General features: G+C 44.6%; 1 protein-coding gene and 2 long non-coding RNA genes across 3 annotated transcripts in view; 2 read left to right on the forward strand and 1 right to left on the reverse strand.

Moving 5' to 3' along the window:
- ULK4 (unc-51 like kinase 4) overlaps positions 1-1,658 on the forward strand; it is a 650,099-nt gene extending 648,441 nt beyond the window's left edge. The window contains exon 40 of the mRNA XM_074312876.1: positions 949-1,658. Coding sequence (XP_074168977.1) covers positions 949-1,008 — 60 coding nt within the window. The 3' untranslated portion in view covers positions 1,009-1,658. The remainder of the gene's footprint in view (positions 1-948) is intronic.
- A 91-nt stretch (positions 1,659-1,749) lies between these two features.
- LOC141567174 (uncharacterized) lies at positions 1,750-17,339 on the forward strand. Its single transcript, XR_012489611.1, has 3 exons — positions 1,750-1,867; positions 16,470-16,536; positions 16,888-17,339. It is a non-coding gene; the product is annotated as an uncharacterized LOC141567174 (long non-coding RNA).
- Positions 4,119-18,307, reverse strand: part of LOC109445394 (uncharacterized) — a 221,570-nt gene continuing 207,381 nt past the window's right edge. The window contains exon 4 of the long non-coding RNA XR_012489610.1: positions 4,119-11,255. This is a non-coding gene — a long non-coding RNA (uncharacterized LOC109445394). The remainder of the gene's footprint in view (positions 11,256-18,307) is intronic.

Raw genomic sequence — 18,307 nt, forward strand, 5'->3', positions numbered from 1 at the left:
CTAGTCACGTGGAAGGTTGCCCTGGCTATGTGTCCCAAAGAAGAATTCTGGGCTTGGGCCTGCTCACGAGGCTCCTGTGAGCAGCCACTTCCTGTGCTGCTGCCTGATGGTCACGGGAAGGTCACGGCCTTTGTCCTCCTGCAGTATACAAAACATATGGGGGGGTGACTGCGTCTCAGGGCACTGACTGAATTCTCTGGGGCTCTAGAGCCAGAGGGCCCGTTTGTCTAAACCAGGGAGCCCAGACTTGGGATGGTCTGAGAGCAGGAAGGCATCACTCCCAGGCCGCCAGGCACCCACCCCATCCAGGGGGTGTAATCGCTTCTGCCTGGGGTACAGGGAAGCTTCAACGGAAGCAAACCATCAGGCTGGTGCAAACAGCTCACAAATCCCAACAGGAAGTATGTTACATCGTTGGGAACAAATGCTGTGGAAATGTTCTTCACAGAAAAGGGAGGGAGAACGTTACTTGCTGCCAGACATTTGTACCAGATAGTTAGATGTGGAAATAGCTCATTTATTTTCTTTCAAGTTTTGTATTTGTTTGTTTTCCATTTGTTCTAATGTGATTCCCTTTAGTATAATGGCGTTGTACAGATATAAATGCGTCTGGAAGCCTGCTGCTTAGAAAGGGGTCCTCCCCTCAGCGGTTTTTATTTCATTCGGCAACCAACAGGCAGTGAGCATCCTGACTGTCGCTGGCAATTGTTTGCCTCATTCCAGAGTCTCATCACACTCCTCACTGCTGTGGGGATGTGGTCCCTATGTTTGGCTTGGGGGCCTTCTCGAACCCTCTCAATACCGTTTTCACAGCCAAACAGAGTGACTTCGCATTGTTTTTTTACAGGCTGCTGTTTTATTCAGTATTTTGTAAAGTGGGGTAAGGAAAAAAAAAAAACAGTTGTTAATTTCATTTATTATTAATTAACTAAATTTATGTCTCTCTAGGGTTTGGTTCTCTCAAAAAGAGAGCCTGAAACAAGGACTTGGATGCTAGTCGTTTTATAAAAGGTGATTCCAGGAAATTAAAGGAAGGAAGAGGGGAGCATGAGACAAGAGAAAGAAGAAAAGGCAATACCGAGTGAGGTATGGAAGCAAATAAATGCTAGAGATCGTCATGGCACATGCGGCCCTGTCTCTCTGGGGGCCCCCTAGAGCACTGTGTCGCATGTACCTCAAACTTGGCCCCTGGACCAACAGGAGGCTGGGACATTTTTAGACCAATTCCCCGCGCCCCCTGATTGAGGGTTTCTCCTGGGGAAGTCGACCCCCCCCTAATACTCTGGGCTGTGCTTGTGTGGACTGAGTAAGTCCTGGTGACTTGAAAGAAAGCCTTGAAGCAGAAAGAAACAGAAGCTGAGCAAGTTGGGATGCTGTTTTGTAAGGACTAGTCCATCCCAGGTACAAGCAGAATTTGAAGGGTACAGACATCTGCAACAATTCTTCTCATTCCTAACAAAAGACGTATTTGCAGTGGTGTACACAAATATCTACAGTATAAGACAGAAAAGACGTGGAGAAATTGGGCGATGATGGGAGAAAAGAGCAGAACCAAATTTCCCTCAGGTTTTCCGAGCACCCAATGCAAGGAGAAAAACTCGTCAGTTATACAATTCAGTGTCCATGAAACAAAAACAAATATTAGGCAAAGTTAACCTTCTTCCCCCTGGCCCCCAGAGCTAAGGCAGTGTACACCACGTGACACTGACATCACTACAGTAAATGCAGTGGCTGCTCTTCTCTCTGTATAGTCCGATGGATGAAGAGTCAGCCCCCGTAACTACCAAGAACATACTATTCTTGTACCCGTGTTTGGACGACTCTTTCAGTTAAGTGACAGGAGCCCAGCTCAAATTAACCTTACCAGGTAAGTACATTTGTTGGCTTGTGTGCTTTGAAAGTCAGGAGTGGACTGACTTTAGGCAAAGCTGGATCCAGGGGTTCACATGTTTTCACCAGGATTGGTTTCTGCCTACCTTTTCCTTGGTCCTACTTGCCTCAGTATGGCTTCATTTTCCAGATGCTTTCTTCCTAGGAATGGAAAGGTGGCCCTAGGCAGCTCTCGGCTTGTATGGCTCTAGAGAAACCCATTCTTCCAGCAGCCATATATGAGGTCTCACACAAGGATTTTGATTGGCCCCCTGGAGGCACACAGCTGCCCCTTGAACTTTTCAGTGTATGAGGGCTGTGATCGGCCTGGCCTGGACCACACGTCCACCTCTGCAGCCAGAAGATAAGCAAGTTTCTGTGACCCACAGACCCTCCCCTCAGAGAAGTGCAGGATGTAGAGAAGGAAGCCGAGTGGGCCAGTGCAGTAAACACCCACTGCACCCACCCTAAATAGCTATTTGGGGTCCAGGTTGACGTCCGTACTCTACAGGAGGGAATGACATAATGTGGTTCTCGCCAGGCATCATGGCTGGAGACGATTTTCTAAAATGAGCCCAGTGATAGAAAAACAAACCTCCTGCTTACTTGAGGAAGTGAATGAAATTCCAATCTGGCACAAAGATGGGTGTGGCCAAACTGTGGGCGTCCCACCTATAGCCCCCTGTGTTACCCTTCGCACACATGTTGACAGTACTTGCAACTATGCCGAGGATGTTCTGTCGCCACAGGGTTGTGCTTGGCTTGTTCCTGGGAGAGGCCAGAAGTGTAGGTAGTACTGCCCCCACAAACATCCATCACCAAATGACAGCCGGTAATTAGAGGGTAAATGCCATTCCCAGGATCGCATCCCATATAGACGACTGGCATTAAAATCCGTTTTCCAGGGGAGCCCAACAGAGTACAGGTACTCTTATGCTTCTCATTCCCAGGAACATTAATTTCTCCCGTTTTCCAAGACTAACAAATCCACTGTCCGAATTGGTAGATTTGTGCTGTTTACTTAGAGACGAACTAGGTCTCACAAAGGAAGGAAGAGGGCAAGACGATCCCTCTTAGATTTGGAACCCCCTGGCAACAGCAGATTCCTGAAAGACAGAAAGACGGCCTGCCTTCAGCAAATATATCTTCCATCACAGCTCAAGGTCTGAGTTTTCTGCTCCATGTCCAATTATAGCAGCAAGAATTGCTGCTCAGTTTTAAGCTGCTATTGGTTATTTTAGATACAGCACAGACAGAGAGAATGGAAGCTAGCCCTCAGCAAGGGCTTGCTGCCTGGATGCCTAGCTGACAGCCAACTCGGTGCCCTGTTCCTGAAGGTGCAGGCAACAGCCTATTTGTAATATTTTCCAATGGTATTGAGACAGGTTATATTATGAGAATGAAGATAACTCCCTGGCCTGAAATACACGGATTTATTTCCAGGCACACCTCTGTCTGGTTGAAGTAGGACCTTCATTTAAATGTAAATGTAGGTTTTCATTGTGCTCCTAGAGAATGAAAAATACCGAAGCTCACGCTACCCAAGGCCTGGGGGAAGGTGCTCAGGGCAGCTTGTGTGAACTGAAAGTGAGAAGGTGCACGAGGGGCAAGCAGTGGAAAAAGAGAAATAAAGTGAAAAGGGGAAGAGAGTAGATTAATTGAGGATTAGAAAAGAAGATGATTTAATATAGGATGGGGAGGCTGCAGGAACCAAAGAGGCGAGAAGGCATGCGTGGACTGACTAGAATAACATTGTCCAATAGCACTTCCTGCAATGAAAAAGTTCTCTGTGCTTCTCACAAGTGGCTATTGAGTATTTCAAATGTGTTAAGAGGAACTGAATTTTTAATGCTATTTAATTTAGGTTAATTTAAATTTAAATAGCTGTATGTGCCTAGAGGCCATGTTCAATAGCAAAGGACTAGAAGCTTGTGGATTCCAGAGGCTTCAAAACAAACGATCCAGCCTGGGATATTAGACCTGGTGATTCTCCTTGTAGGTGGAGAGGCCTAGGTCAGAATTCCTTGGGGGCTTTTTCAAGCATCTCTCTCTCTCTCTCTCTCTCTCTCTCTCTCTCTCTCTCTCTCTCTCATTCTGATGAGCACCCCCTCCATGGGAGGAAGAGCCCTGCACAACTCTGCAGTGAGCCGCCATTATCTAAGGCAGTGTGTGTCCCTCAGGGTGTTGGAGCAGTAAAAAAGAGTTGGGAACTCCTGGCTTAGTGGGCCCGAAAAATGGAAATTTTCCTTCCTTATCTGCCCCACAGGGTCTAAGAAGGAGTACTCTTATTTAGAGTTGATCTGGGTCAAGAGGATCCTTGATGATTTATTTCAGTTTCCTGTAAGACAGATGGGAAATCACATGTGTGCATTCTCTCTATGTTGAAGGTCTACTGTGTGCTCAGCTTTGTGCTAGGCACAGGAACTCTCATATAAGGGATGGAAAGGTAGGGAGGCAATCCATCTGGCCCTGGCCACACATTCATGAAGGTCCTCAAGTTGATACTTAAGATTTAATCTTATTTATAAATCAAGAAATTCTCTTGGGAATGCACAGTTCTATATCACTTTATTTATGTGAGCACAATTTAGAAAATATAAACAGTGAAATTGTATCAAAATATGTGTGAACCTCAAATGGGCATTTCTTCCTGCGTTGGCTGGGTTCCGCTGATCTTAGCTGGACTCACTCCTATGTCAGGTCAGCTGGTGGGTCGGCTGGCATTGACTTTGCTCTTCACTGTGCTCTCTTATATGTCTGAGGCCGGTGTTGGGAGAACTGGGCTGTCTCTCATCCTCCAGCAGGCTAGCCTGGGCTCCCTCACATGACAGAAGCCAGGGGCTCCAGAGAGCACGATGAAGCATGCAAGGCCTCTTGAGGCCTGGCCTTGAAACTCCCATGTATTACTTCTGCCACATTACATCAGTCAAAGAAAATCATGTGGCCAGTTCAGATTACAGGAGTGGGGGAATAATTCCACCTCTTAATTGGAGGGGCAGCAAAGTCACATTACAACATGGTGTGCATATGAAGAGGGGAATAATCGTGACCACTTTTTGCAAATAATCTGTATATGGGACTCCATGTAGATCATGCTGATTGGAGTATAAGGTAATCTAGAATAGTGGTAAGATTTGAAGTTGTAATAAGAAATTTACATTCAGAAGAGGGAGAGATACCCTTGTGCAGATATGTACAATTTAGCTGGGAAGGGAAGCAAGTACTTGTAGCAAATAAACACATGCCATTGACTGGACCCTCGTAAGGAGAGCACATGTGGAAGGCTTTCTTGATAGAGGAGACGGTTTAAGTTAATCCAACCTTGCATTTCTTCCTGTGTCCCTTTAGAACACTGATATGCATTTAGATTTTTATAAGACAGCTAGCTGCAGTTTAGATTTTCCTAGACAACTTTGGAATAGAAAGAAATTGATATATTTGGGAATTAAAGTCTCCTAAGGTCCTACAGACTAAGCTTTTGTTTATTTTCCTCTTGTTTTAATGACTTTATTTTCCTCTTGTTTTAATGACTTTTTGTTGCTCTGGTTGCATCCGCTTATCTATGTTTTGGGTTTTCTTTTAATTTTCAGCTCATCAGTGCTCCTCTTTGTACATTGATAGGGTGTAGATACATACATTAGAGCAATATGAAGAAAATTGAGTAGGTATGGTAGAGTGGCTGCAAACTTGGAAAGAAGGATGTATGCTAAATCCATAAGAAATGGGAAGCTATGTGTGCTCAGCATTAGAAGTGATCAACAGTTAGTGTCTTCAAATTGGTACATGGCAGCCCTCTGTTACCTCCAGTATCCTTACCCATGGAATGGGGGTCCCTTGCTCTGTTGGCTCACAGGCATTGGCTCTTTAATTTCTTATAGAGAAAACATTTCTAAAGGGTGGAGTTCTCCTTTGAGAGAGGCACCTGAAAGAAACTGATCTCTGAGTTTTGAATGACATCAACTCTACCCAGATTACTAGGGAAATAGTAGAATTATTTCCTCAGCAGGTTTTAGGAGAATTTGTTTAGACAGATCCAGGAAATATAATTTGATAAATCAGGGTTTATCTCACCCTCCACTGTCAAATTAGAATTTTTTTTCTAGAGTGAGAAATGCAGTCAAGAACTGTGGTATGAGTTCAAGTGTACAACAGCAGAGGACAGACTCATTGGCTTCCTTTCTCATTGGCTGTGGGGGAGCAGGTGCTCTGAGGCTGGAAAAAAGAAGGGGGCAGAGGACCTCCTTCTGAGTCCCTTCCACATTGTATTTGGAGTCTGGGCTTATACCAGGTGAGAGAGACCCTGTTTCTCTGATATAGACTATAAAGGTATTTTGTTTTTATGGCAGCTAGACCCTTGCTTTTAGGGGGGACCCTTGCACCAGCCACAGCAGCATCACCTGGGAGCTCGTTAGACATGCAGACTTTGGCCCCCACCCTACACCTATGGAATTAAAATTCACCTTTTAACAAAATGCACTGGTGATGAGCATACACATCACAGTTTGTATATGCTTCTTTGAGAAGCCACGGTCTAGAGAAATCTTTTTGTTTGATATTAGAGACAGAGCCTATTCTAGACATAGTTTGGCACTGACCTGGGTTTGAGTCCCAGTACTCTCCATCACTGGCTCCATCCACACCCTTGAATACCTTCCTTTGTCCCAGACACTATGCCAGGCAGTGGGATGCCTTAGCAAGCAAAAGCAGTCTTCCTAGAGGAGCTTAGAATCAGGAAGTAAATGGATCATTGGAAGTCATCCTGGTGAGCTTCATGATAAGAGGACATGTCACATGTTGTGGGAACATAGACAGAGGCATGTACCCTTCTTAAGGGCAGAGATAGCATCCCAGAAGCAGTATTTAAACTGAAGCCAGATTCGTGAGCGGTAGTTTTCCAGTTAAGGAAGGTGGTGGTGGGTGGCAAGGGGAAGTGGTGCACCTCCAGCCAAGTGACTGGAGCAGAAGCCACACTGATAGAGTGCGTGCTCCATAAATACTTGTTGACATAAAACAGGATGCCCCATCCCCAACTGTTGGCCAGAGAATAGGGTTGTTTGATTCCCTACTGGAAATATAGCAGTTGTCAGAATATCATTCTCTGCCCTCCAACTTGTGTCCTCTCCTCTGTTTCATGCATTCATCTCAAGTCTTGAAGTGATAGTGGCACCCACAGTTTATCTGCCGTGAAACATGAAGGTACTTTGTGGCTATGAGGTGGTAATTCTGCCATCGTTTTTATTGGAAATGGTGACAAGAAGGCAGTGATTAGCTCTCATTGCTGCCCTGGGATTGCCTTTATGATCGATGGTGTGGCCACTTTTCCTGCCCCTCTCACCTGTCGGTTGGCCTTTTGCTGTGGGATTTATTGGAGTAGGAGGGGTGAGGTGGGGCATGTCCAAGGCTACCTGGATTTATCAACCTTGTTTACCCACAGAAAATGAGTCGGGTTTCATGATCGATGAGAGACTATTTCTCCTGTTGTGTTCGGTGGCTCCGAAATGTTGATGTGGATGCCAGCAGGCAGACTGAGCTGTGACTGGTTGGCAACATTGAACTTCCACTTTGGAAAAAGACTGACTACAGACAATGTTACTACCTTTGAACTCCCTGTTCTGTAAATTTGTGTAAAATCACAGAGGACGGGTCTGGTTCGTCTTCAGGATAGCAATGAAGGAAAGGCTGGCTAACAAGGCAGAGTAAACAAAAATGCTGGTGGCATGTTCAGACATCTTAGCGGATTGTGTTCCAAGCCCTTTAGCAAAGGTCATATATAAATCAACAAGTTAGAATACTTATTTATTAAAGCGGTTGGTGTTGAACTTTGTTTTCTTAGATAGGGGTTTGGTTTGGTTTGGTTTTGAGTCTTGGATGTAGCAGAAGGAAGGGGAGTTCTTTCAGGTGATGGAGGCTGTGGATCCCTGCGAGCTCAGATGTCCTCAAGTAGCTCTGCAGAGATCTGGGATGCTAGGAAGGCCAGTTTAAAAGCCACCAATGTGACAGGGAAGATCTGTATTTGGAGCTGTTTGACAAGTAGTTGGACATACGATGCATGCTTTACAGAAACAAGATTGTTCCTGAACAAGACATTCTCTAACCATGGCTTTTCTTTCAGCAGAGACTTGTTCGCATTCAAATGTCCTTTGCAATGAGCCCAAACAATCATTTGGAGCTCTTCAAGTAAAACATGTAGGGAGGACAGGTGGGAGAGACAACAAGCTGGGCTGCAAGTGATCTCCGGTTCTTGGAAGAGCAACAAGGTGAAAGACAGACGTTATCTGGGTTTGTGTCCATGCCAGGAAAGGAAGCAGGAAGGGAACTGCGCACATGGAGTTAAGAGGTCTGAAATGCTTATTCCCAGGAGCCAATGTGGACACATTTTCAAGTGTACTCGGACAACTAGGAGTGTGGAACAATGTCACCAGGATGGCAGCTGCCAGCTTTCCTGTGCCATATGCCTCCTAGAGGTTGTTCCAGATGACATGGTCCCAGAGCCAGAGTCTGAAGTCCAGCAAGGACATGCCTCTAGCCAAGGAGTTACAGCTCATGCACACCCACCTTGGGTCAACCACCTAAGCCGGAATACCTGGCAGCACAGACCAGGGACCCTGGTATATATGCTCTGATCTTGGCTTCAGGATCGAAAAGGCCACAGTGAAGGAAGCATGAGTAGAAGGCCCAAGCATTTGTCTGTGACTAAAGTCCACAGACTCTCCAAAGGCTGCTGACCCTTCTATCCTCATCTCTCCAGGTGGCCGCCATGACTTACCACTGATACACGCGGAAGATTGGTTCCTTGAGTGGTCAAGGATGCTTAGGAGTTTGTATTGTTTAACTAACTGTTCTATTCTCTATATATTAGTGTGTCCACTCCTCAAGAGTAGGGTGTATGTCTTATTCCTTCAGTTTTCCCAGGAAACATTGTGTTGGATGTTTCACATATGCTTGAGGAGGAATGGAAAAGAGGGTGAGACGGAAGACAGGACTGTGGGTGCATATTGTAGTCTTTATGATTCTAGTCTGTAAGCAATGACCCGCCTTGTGGGCCACCTTCAGTTCTGGCTTGTCCAGCTGTCACACGAGCCAGTAGCCACCCTCTGCTTTAATGTTTGTGCTCATTCTGCTGCTTTGAACATCCCCCACTCCCATCACAAAGTAAGGCGGCAGCAAGCTTTCAAGATTCCCTGCTGGAAAGCTTCAACTCTGATAGCACTTTTTTTCTGTTCATTTGGAAGCACATTCTGGATATTTTCAACATACACAAAGTAGAGAGAATAGTATATTGAAATCTCATGTACATAGTACCCACGTATCAACATTGATTAATATTTTGCTAATCTTGCTTCATCTACATCTACTTTTCTTGCTAAGGTATTTAAAAGCAAATCTCAGTTATTTCACATATATATGACTATATGCTATATACAGAGCATGCCAAAAAAATGTATGTACATTTTAAGAAAGAAAAAAACTGTATTAATTAGGCTGATGGTAACCACTTTGAGCACCTCTTATAACTGGAGAAGTCAAATGTGATTTGTATTCATCTTTCGTTATCAGTATATATTGAGTATTACAATTTTAATACAGTTTTTTCCTTTCTTAATATGTGTATACTTTTTCTGGCACCCTCTGTATATATGAATATTATATATATACATACATACAGATAAGGACTTTTCTTTTTAACATATCCATAACATATTATCACCAGATAATCTAATAACTTGTCTTTGTTCAAATTTCCCAGATATCTAAACAAAAAGTTCTTTTTATAATTGGTTTGATAAAATCAGGATCCAAACTAGGTCCACACATTATGTTTTCAAAATAGTACATATCTTTTTTTTTTAATCTATACTAGTTTCTTCTCTTCTGTGTTTTCTATATTGTCATTTCTTTACTGAAGGAATCAAATCCTTTGTCCCACAGAATTTCCCATTTTCTGGATTTGGCTTCTTCCTTCTTCAGAATGTTGTTTAGTATGTTCCTCTATCGCCTGGATTCCCTGTGCACTGGTAGCCATATCCAGATGCTTGATGAAACCCAGGTTGAATTCTCTATGGCAAGCGTGTTTCTTAGGGAGGGTTGCTGTAAACTTGCAAGTACCTTGTATTAGGAGACACATACGCCCCTGGCCACTTTTGTGCACATGCTTATGAAACGCACGCTGTTGTTTTCCTTCAACTTAATATACGTATCTTGAGTCACGATCTGGTCCCACTTGTAGGTTCTTACCATTAACTTTTGGTTTTAGCCCAGAACCATCATGAACCACCGTGGTGTCCCAGCAGCTGAACCCTCTTGAGATCAGCAGGTGTCACATAAGAGATGAGTCCTGACGTTTCATGTATTGTCCATGTTTCTCGTCAGACCCTGCTGTTGATTTTTAACCTCTCAAGCAAAGGCGATGTTCTGCTCGGAAGGAAGCAGTGCCTGGCATTGAAAAGCTGGTTGTGTTGCACACTCGTCCTCAGAGCTCCAGGGCATCAGGCATGTTCTTATAAACAAAGTAACCGCATTCACGCACGTGAGTTATTGATACCAGTAAGCAATTTGTAAGCTTGCATGCATTCGTTAATAAAAATTCCCAGTTACATCTAAACAAGTTTGCATAAATTGATTAACAACCATTCCTAGCTGCATTAATACCTAATTATCGCCCTGGAACTCACAGCTATAGTTTTGGGAACTAGATCCAAAAAATGTCCTCCATCCTGCCAAGACTTCTGTTGGGTCTCCAGAAATTCAGGCAGATACTTCAGGGCTATGGTATCTCAAAGCACAATGCTTCTGCAACTGCAAAGCCCTAGGCAATTGCTAGATTAGCCCAGGTTCTTCTTGCCTCCTTTCTTCCTACCCAGGAACCAGGGAGGTCGTTTTCATTTGTTAGGTAAGGTTAACCCAACTACTAAGATTAAATGGATTAAAATTCTCACAATCAGGGGCTTAGAATTCACAGACAGCCTCCACGTCCATTGTGCAGACTTGTCTTGTGGAGACATAATCCATTCACAGAGGGGATGGCATTGCTCTTCCAGGTGCATTTTGAGTTTTATGAAGATTTGCTTGGGAATCTGGAATGTCAGGCACTGGCAGGGACCACGTGCCAATCATACCCAAGGGCGATCGTCTCAGCGGAAGAAATCAGTGCTGTTCACTGTGCTCCTGGAGTCCTACCTGAGTTAGACCCTGGCCTTGGCTTTGGTTGATCGTACTCTTCTGGCTGCATTGGAAGGTTGAATCCAGAGTGAGCTTCTGGAAGAGGGCCACATAGTCACAATCAGAGGATTAATCCTTACACGGGTGTCCAGGCCCTTCTTCAGGTCCTGGGTCAAGCTATTTTTGTGCCTCAGTTTTCCCACCAGCATGGGAATAACAGCAGCCTACTTTGAAGGAAAAGAAAAAAATGATTGGAAAAGCCAAGTAAGCATGTTTACCAACACATTACTCACAGTTCCCTGAACCGGCGTGCTCCGGTCCACCACAGGGAAAAGTTTTATTTACTTCTCCATAATCAGAAAACACTCACCTCCAATGGCTTTGCCAGCTCCCCACCTTCCAGATTGAGTCAAACTGCATTGGTAGGAAATTGCTAGGGAAGCCGGCCGTGCGACAGTGAACAAATGTCTTTGTGAGAGAGGAAGGCTGCCCTGTGCAGTAGCTAATGGGCCTGCTCAGTGGAATTTTTCTCCCTTTCAACCAGACGGAGCCTTGCTCCTTTCTGGCAGGCAGGCAGGCCTACTCTTCCAAGTACGCAGGAAAGTTCTGTTTTGACAAGCACACACATTCTTTTTCAGAAAGCCACAGAGGCAAACGCCTTTGTTGCAGACAGACCAACTCCCTTCCAGCCCAGGAGGTGAAAACCCTTTCATGAGCCACATAATGGGAGAAGCAGTTGCTCTGGCTGGTGCAGTCCCTGAAAAGTACATAACTTCCATTATGTGGCTTCCACATACGGAATGTACTTCCCCTCACAAATTCAAACACTGGCACGGCTGTTTGTCCAGCACTGGGCCTGGCAGGGAGCAGGAGGTTGGCAGGAGTCATGAGGCATTTTTCTTTGGGCTTTGGTTTCCTGGCCAATTGAATCCAGTCCAATTATTGTCCCAAGGTTCTGCCAGATAAAACAAGGAGAGAGCTTTTCTAGATGCCTGGTGACTAAGAGATGGGGGAGGGAGGGCACAAGCTGAATGGGGGGTGGGGTCCCCAAGTCCCAGCCATGGCCATGGCTCAGGAGACCCCTCCCCAAGAAAGGGCTCTGACTCTGCCCCATGGAATGCGCAGTGGCCTCCAGAGACCTTGCCCTTCAGGCAAATGCCTGTCACACAGGCCATTCTCACCCTGGCCCAGACCCTGGTCTTAGCACCCTTTGTAACTGAAAGTCCAACTCCCTGGAACATTGGGGTGGCGTTTTCGGCGATCTAATCCCATTTGCGATATTCAGTATTCTGAGCAGAGTCAGCCCTACCCAGAAGCGATCTAGAAGGCTGCTTCCCTGAGCCAGCATCATGAACGGTACAAGATACTGGCCACTTCCAAAGGACCTCCCTGAAATGCCCGTCTACTGTGCTTGAACTTCGTACTGTTGCAACCATTAATTGGGAATCATGTTAAAATCACAACTATGTCCTAGTTAAAATGCAGAAAAGCATGTAGGCAAATTACAAAATGTACTAACTCCCCGGGGGGACTAGTAGCTACTCCCCGTCCCTCCTTCCTGAGGAACGGCTGCATCTCTCTGAGAGGACACCAGGGACACGTGTCTGCTCTAGGAACTCCTCGTCTCACATCGTCCTGGTTTCTTGCTCATCTCACTTCTCTTAACGGTCCATGAAGGGCCTCCTTCCACATCAGTCTAAGTAAACCCACATCAGATTGACCATTTTCTAGTGTCTGAGCTTAGGCACTAAATTTAGAAGTTGTTCAATTTCCAGTATGTAGAGTATGGAGACTTTCTGTCTTGGTTACAAGTCAGCAACTCTATTTCTGCTGCTCTGTTATTTCGGTACCTAAGTGTGATTGCATTGATTTGTGAAATGTTGAAAATTCAGAAATCCAGGAGGAGCTCACGTCTCCTGAAGCGTAAGGGCTCCGTGATATTGCTTCTTGCATGTCTTTGTAGGCCTCCTAGGAAGTGCTTGTGTCCAACCCTGCAGAGATGGGGTGGCGTGAGAAGGTGAGCCGTTGCTTATGACGGGCAGGACAAGGGACATCACCCAGGCTGCTGGGTGCCCAAGGATTCTGATCACTGAAGGCCCTTTCCTCTGTGGTCACTTTAGGTCTCCCACAATCAAAGGCTCCTTTGGTTCTAACAATTTTTCTCTGACCACAAAATGTGGCTTTGCCAATGCATGATGCTTAATTATTCCAGTTTCAGTAAGTCTAAGTCACACCCTTGTCTTGTTGTCTCCCAGTTCTCAAAAACCCAACCTGAAGAGGATTTGAGACCAGGGTTTAGGGTCCATGCAGGGAGGAAGGTTCGTGCTTTTAAGCCATTCCTACCTCTACATAAATGTGTAAAGAAGAATTAAAGAAAAAACAATGTACTAGGAAGCTTAAGGTCTCTCGCTGATTTTCACGTTTATTTTTTTAAATGAAGGAAAGCAGGACAGGGAGAACTGTGAGGTTCACAAGTGGAAAGGGACAAAGGGGAGACGGATGCCAGGTTAAGCCAGAACCACTGGCTCTCATGGTCTGGCAGAAGCAGAACTGGATGTCATCTGCAGTGGCCAGAATGCTGCACGAGCCTTCGGGGCCCTCATGTGCCCTGTTGGCAGCTCAGCCAGTTTCACTTCTGAGACCAGGCCAGAGATGACCTCAGGCAGTGACCAAGTTCAAGGTGCAGTTTCTTAATGTGGGCACAAATCCAGGGGCAGAAGTAGAGGCCAAAATGGCAGATAGAGACAAGAATGAGGTGCCTGGAAGCCGGAGTAGAAATAAGATAAGAAGGATCTTGACAGCGAATAGTCTAGGCAGTTGCTGGAAGCTTCCCTTTCTCAGTTGTCAGCTGCCTAGACTGTGGATGGTAAGATGCTGGGACAGACAGCTGGGTCAGAGGAAGCAAGAAAGCAACCACATTCCCTTAGTGAGAGCTGCGCACAGAGGAGGGTGTCAGGTAAAGCTTTGTGAATGAATTAACACTCAAAGACTATCATTTTTAGCCTTTTGTGGCTTTTTTTTAAGGAGTGTGCTCCCCTGTCTTCTGCAACCCTACCATGGTTACTTGGTCCAGACTCATCCCTGAGCCAGATAAAGACAGCGGCTGTAAATGTGACAGAAATTCATCCAGTGGCACACATTCAGCATCGGGATGCCCATGGGAGGCCAGAGGGCTATTCCCGTAACCAAGGCCTGTCTTGCTCTTCTTCTGCCTTGTTTCCAAAGCTCATTTATTGATTCAATAAATAGTTATTGAACAATTACTCTATGCCTTGTGCCACGCTAGGCATGGGGTGTACAGAAGTAGACAAGACAGAATTCGTCCTTCTCCTCATAGACATTATAGGTGGGGATTTCAGACAGAAATGGGGGCAAACCAACAAAAATAATTACAAATTATTACCAATATGATCATGGTTTTGAAGACAAAGAACAGGATGCTATGAGTGAGGAAGGAAAAGTGGGGATATCTTCTTCAAAAGAGGAAATCCAAGAAGGTCTCCCTGGAGAAATGGCATTTAACTGAGCCCTGAATGAAAAGTAGGAGCCAGAGTCATGAGGAGGGGAGCGAGCATGCAGGCAGAGGGAAGAGCTCAGGTGATGGCACCTGAGTCAGGAACAGCTGCAGACATCGCAGAACCAAAGCAAGGTCATCATGGCTGGAGCAGTGAGAAGGGGAGAGAATGGCATGAAAGCGGTGAAGTAGGTCCTAATAGTTTGAAATCACTGGTAAAGAATCCTCAAGGACTTGGAAGATTTGAAACAGGGAGAATGATGCAATCTAAGCTACATCTTAAAATGCTCACTCTGGCAGCTGTACAGGAAGAGAAGTAAGGACCATTGCATAATTCAAGATAAAAGACGATGATGGGAAGGATGCTGAGGAGTCTGGATCTCAGGATGTGGTGGAAGTTTAAATCGACAGGATATGGAAATGGGCTCAATATGACACCAGGGCCTTTATCTAAACTTCCACCACCTTTATAGGCTTCTCCAGGAGCCCAGGAAGCTGACTCAGGCGTTGGTGCCCAGCTTCTAATCCACACCACTCCCCACCTGTATATACCTGCTCTCCCTAATTCCCATCTTTACTGAGCCCCTGAAGCCTCTCTTTTTTGTCTTTAATCCCCTGGGTCCCATTGTGTGTCTGGATGGCAAATGTCAAGCTTTACCCTGACACCTACTCCAGGTGAGTATGGCTCTTGCTATCCACCTCTATGTCCCTACACTGCGAGCATGATATGTCCCCACCCTACTGCAGCACCTGTTGGCCTAACTGGCGGGCTCACTTACTTCCCAACCCTGGGCAGCTCTGCTTTTCCAGAATGTTCCTTTTAGTGACATTATCCTCCTAGCCATTGACAGGGTCTGCTCCAATCTGGATGCATCCCTTGGATCCATATGCTGTTGGTCTCCTCGTTTCTGAGGCCCTTTCCATCCTTGAACTCTTGCTCTGTGTTGTGGCCTAAGTTAGGGGCTCCCTTCCTGCTCTCCTTCTAAGACAACATTAATCCAAACCAAAACCAGGCTGCCACATCCCCTTGGCCTGCTGGCTTCTTCTGTCCTGGGAGGCACACTGAGTTAGTGGCAGGGAGGCTACCACCTGAATGTATTATCTGGCCTCATCTTGGCCAGAACATTGTTCTTCCAATGTGGTGAGATGCTGGCCTGCCACGTTACCACACCCACCCGTTGGAACAATGGGAGTGTTATACAATGAGTATACTAAGGAACACAGACCTATGCAGGCTGGCTGGAGCGTGTGTGTGGTGGGGTAGGGGGGCACACGTACATTTAACCATGTGTATTCATAGAAGACTACAATGACACTGCTGTTCTTTTCTTACAATTATTTTATTACATTCATCTGAGGCTGTACACATTTGAATTCATGGATTCAAATTCAAAGATATGGAGAGACCATTATTATTGGGTAGTTATAAACCAATCACAATGTGACATATCCCTAGGTTGGTTCTATACCAATCTCACTTTCATCTTCCTGCATAGCTTTATTCAGGTGCCCTTCCGAAAGAAAGAAAGAAGGACACACACACACACACACACACACACACACACACACACACACACAGAGAGAGAGAGAGAGAGAGAGAGAGAGACTTCAAGAAAATGTGCACGACTCTCACAGTTTCCACCTCCCAAAGCTAATCTTTCCTTTTTCTTATGGTTTATAATTCCTTACTTTTTGTATCAGTTATCTATGGTCACAATGATGCCGCATAAGATACAACTTCAAAATCTATAACAAGCTTCTATTCACATCACGAGTCTGTGTGCTGGCAACTTAGCCTGAATTGGCTAAGCAGGCCTAGTCTCAGAACTCATTCACATATCTGGAAATTCTCTGACTATTGGCCCATCTTGGCTAGGATGACTCTGATGATTCCACTCTGTTCCCATTTTTGTGTCCCATCCTCCAGCAGGCTAGACTGAGCATGTCATTGTGGTGGTGACAGAAGACAAGAGCAGAAATGCAAATGGAAACATGTAAGTACTCTTTCAAGCACCTGCTTGAGTCATATCTACTAACATCCCATTGGATAAAGCAAGTCACATGGCTGGATGGAGAGAGAGAGAGAGAGAGAGAGAGAGAGAGAGAGAGGTCACTAGAGGTCATGGCAAAGTGCATGACTCCAAGGAGGGGTGAAGAACTAGGGCCAATGTTGTGATCCCTCTACCACACCTACAATACTCTCCTCCTCCCTCTCCCCCTCCCTCTTGCCCTCCTCCTTCTTTTATTTGCTTCTTGGGTGAAAAAAGAGAGCTCATATGATTAGGAATTCAGTTTGATTTTATATGGAGGATCACTGACAATGTTTCCCTTTATATTTTTTAAAGCTAACAACAACAACAACAACAACAAAAACAAATAATCCAATTAAAAATAGGCAGAGGACCTGAACTTCTCTCAAGAAGAAGTACAAATAGCCAACAGATATGAGTATATGAAAAGATGCTCAACTTCACTAGCTATCGGAAATGCAAATCAAAACCACAATGAGATACCACCTCACACCTGTCAGATGGCTATCATCAATAAGTCAAGAATAACAAATGTTGGAAAGGTTGTGGAGAAAAAGGAACCCTCATGTACTGCTGGTGGGAATGTAAATTCGTACAGCCACCATGGAGAACAGTACTGAGGTTCCTCAAAAAATTAAGAATAGAGCTACCATATGACCCAGTAATCCCTCTTCTGGATATCTACTTGAAAAATGTGAAAACATTTATTCATAAAGATATATGTACCCCTATGTTCATTGAAGCATTATTTACAGTGGCCAAGACATGGAAACAACTGATTATTGAACAAAGATATGGTATATTTATATGATATATATATATATATATATATATATATATATATATATATATATATATATATAATGAAATACTACTCAGCCATAAGAAAATATGTACTATTGTCATTTGTGACAACATGGATGGACCTTGAGAATATTATGCTAAGTGAAATAAATCAGACGGAAAAAGTCCAAGAACCATATGATTTCACTCATATGTGGGATGTAAAACTGAAAGCAACAAATGAACAAGACAAACAAACAAGCCAAAACTCACAGACACAGACAACAGTATGGTGGTTACTAGAGGGAAAGGGGGTGGGGGGAAGTAGAAGAAGGTAAAGGGGGTCAAGTACATGGTGACAGAAGGAGGCTAAACTCTGGGTGGTGAACACACAATACAACATACAGATGATGTATTATAGAGTTGTACACTTGTAACCTATACAATCTTATTAACCAATATCACCTCAATCAATTTAATAAAACTAAAAAAAAATAAATTTACATACAGTAAAATATATCTTTCTAGTGTAGAGTTGTATGATTTTTAACACTTGCAAAGACTTGTGTAATCACTACCACAAATAAAGATACCGAACAGTTCCATCACCCCCCAAAATTTCCTCAGGTCACTGACAGTTGAGAGCTCAATGTCTGGAAGCTACATCCCATACAAAACGAGTGGTTTTGCATGAAAAGAGAATTTTAGCAATACCTCTGGGATAGTCTGAGATGTAACTCAGTAAAATGGCCTAGTCAAAAGAGAAAGCCATCCGATTGAAGACTTTGTGAATACTATAGTAACAAACAATTTAAAAATCTTCAAGGCAGAGTGATCTCAGCTTGAAGAGACCCCACCACTATAGGAAAATCTAAATCCCTGAGGGGTTTGAGCACATTTTCAAAGGGAGAGAGAGAACTAGAATAAGAACGCATGTCTCTAGTTCAGTTTG

This window comes from Rhinolophus sinicus, linkage group LG10 (assembly GCF_036562045.2).
Source record: "Rhinolophus sinicus isolate RSC01 linkage group LG10, ASM3656204v1, whole genome shotgun sequence".
Taxonomy (NCBI): domain Eukaryota; kingdom Metazoa; phylum Chordata; class Mammalia; order Chiroptera; family Rhinolophidae; genus Rhinolophus; species Rhinolophus sinicus.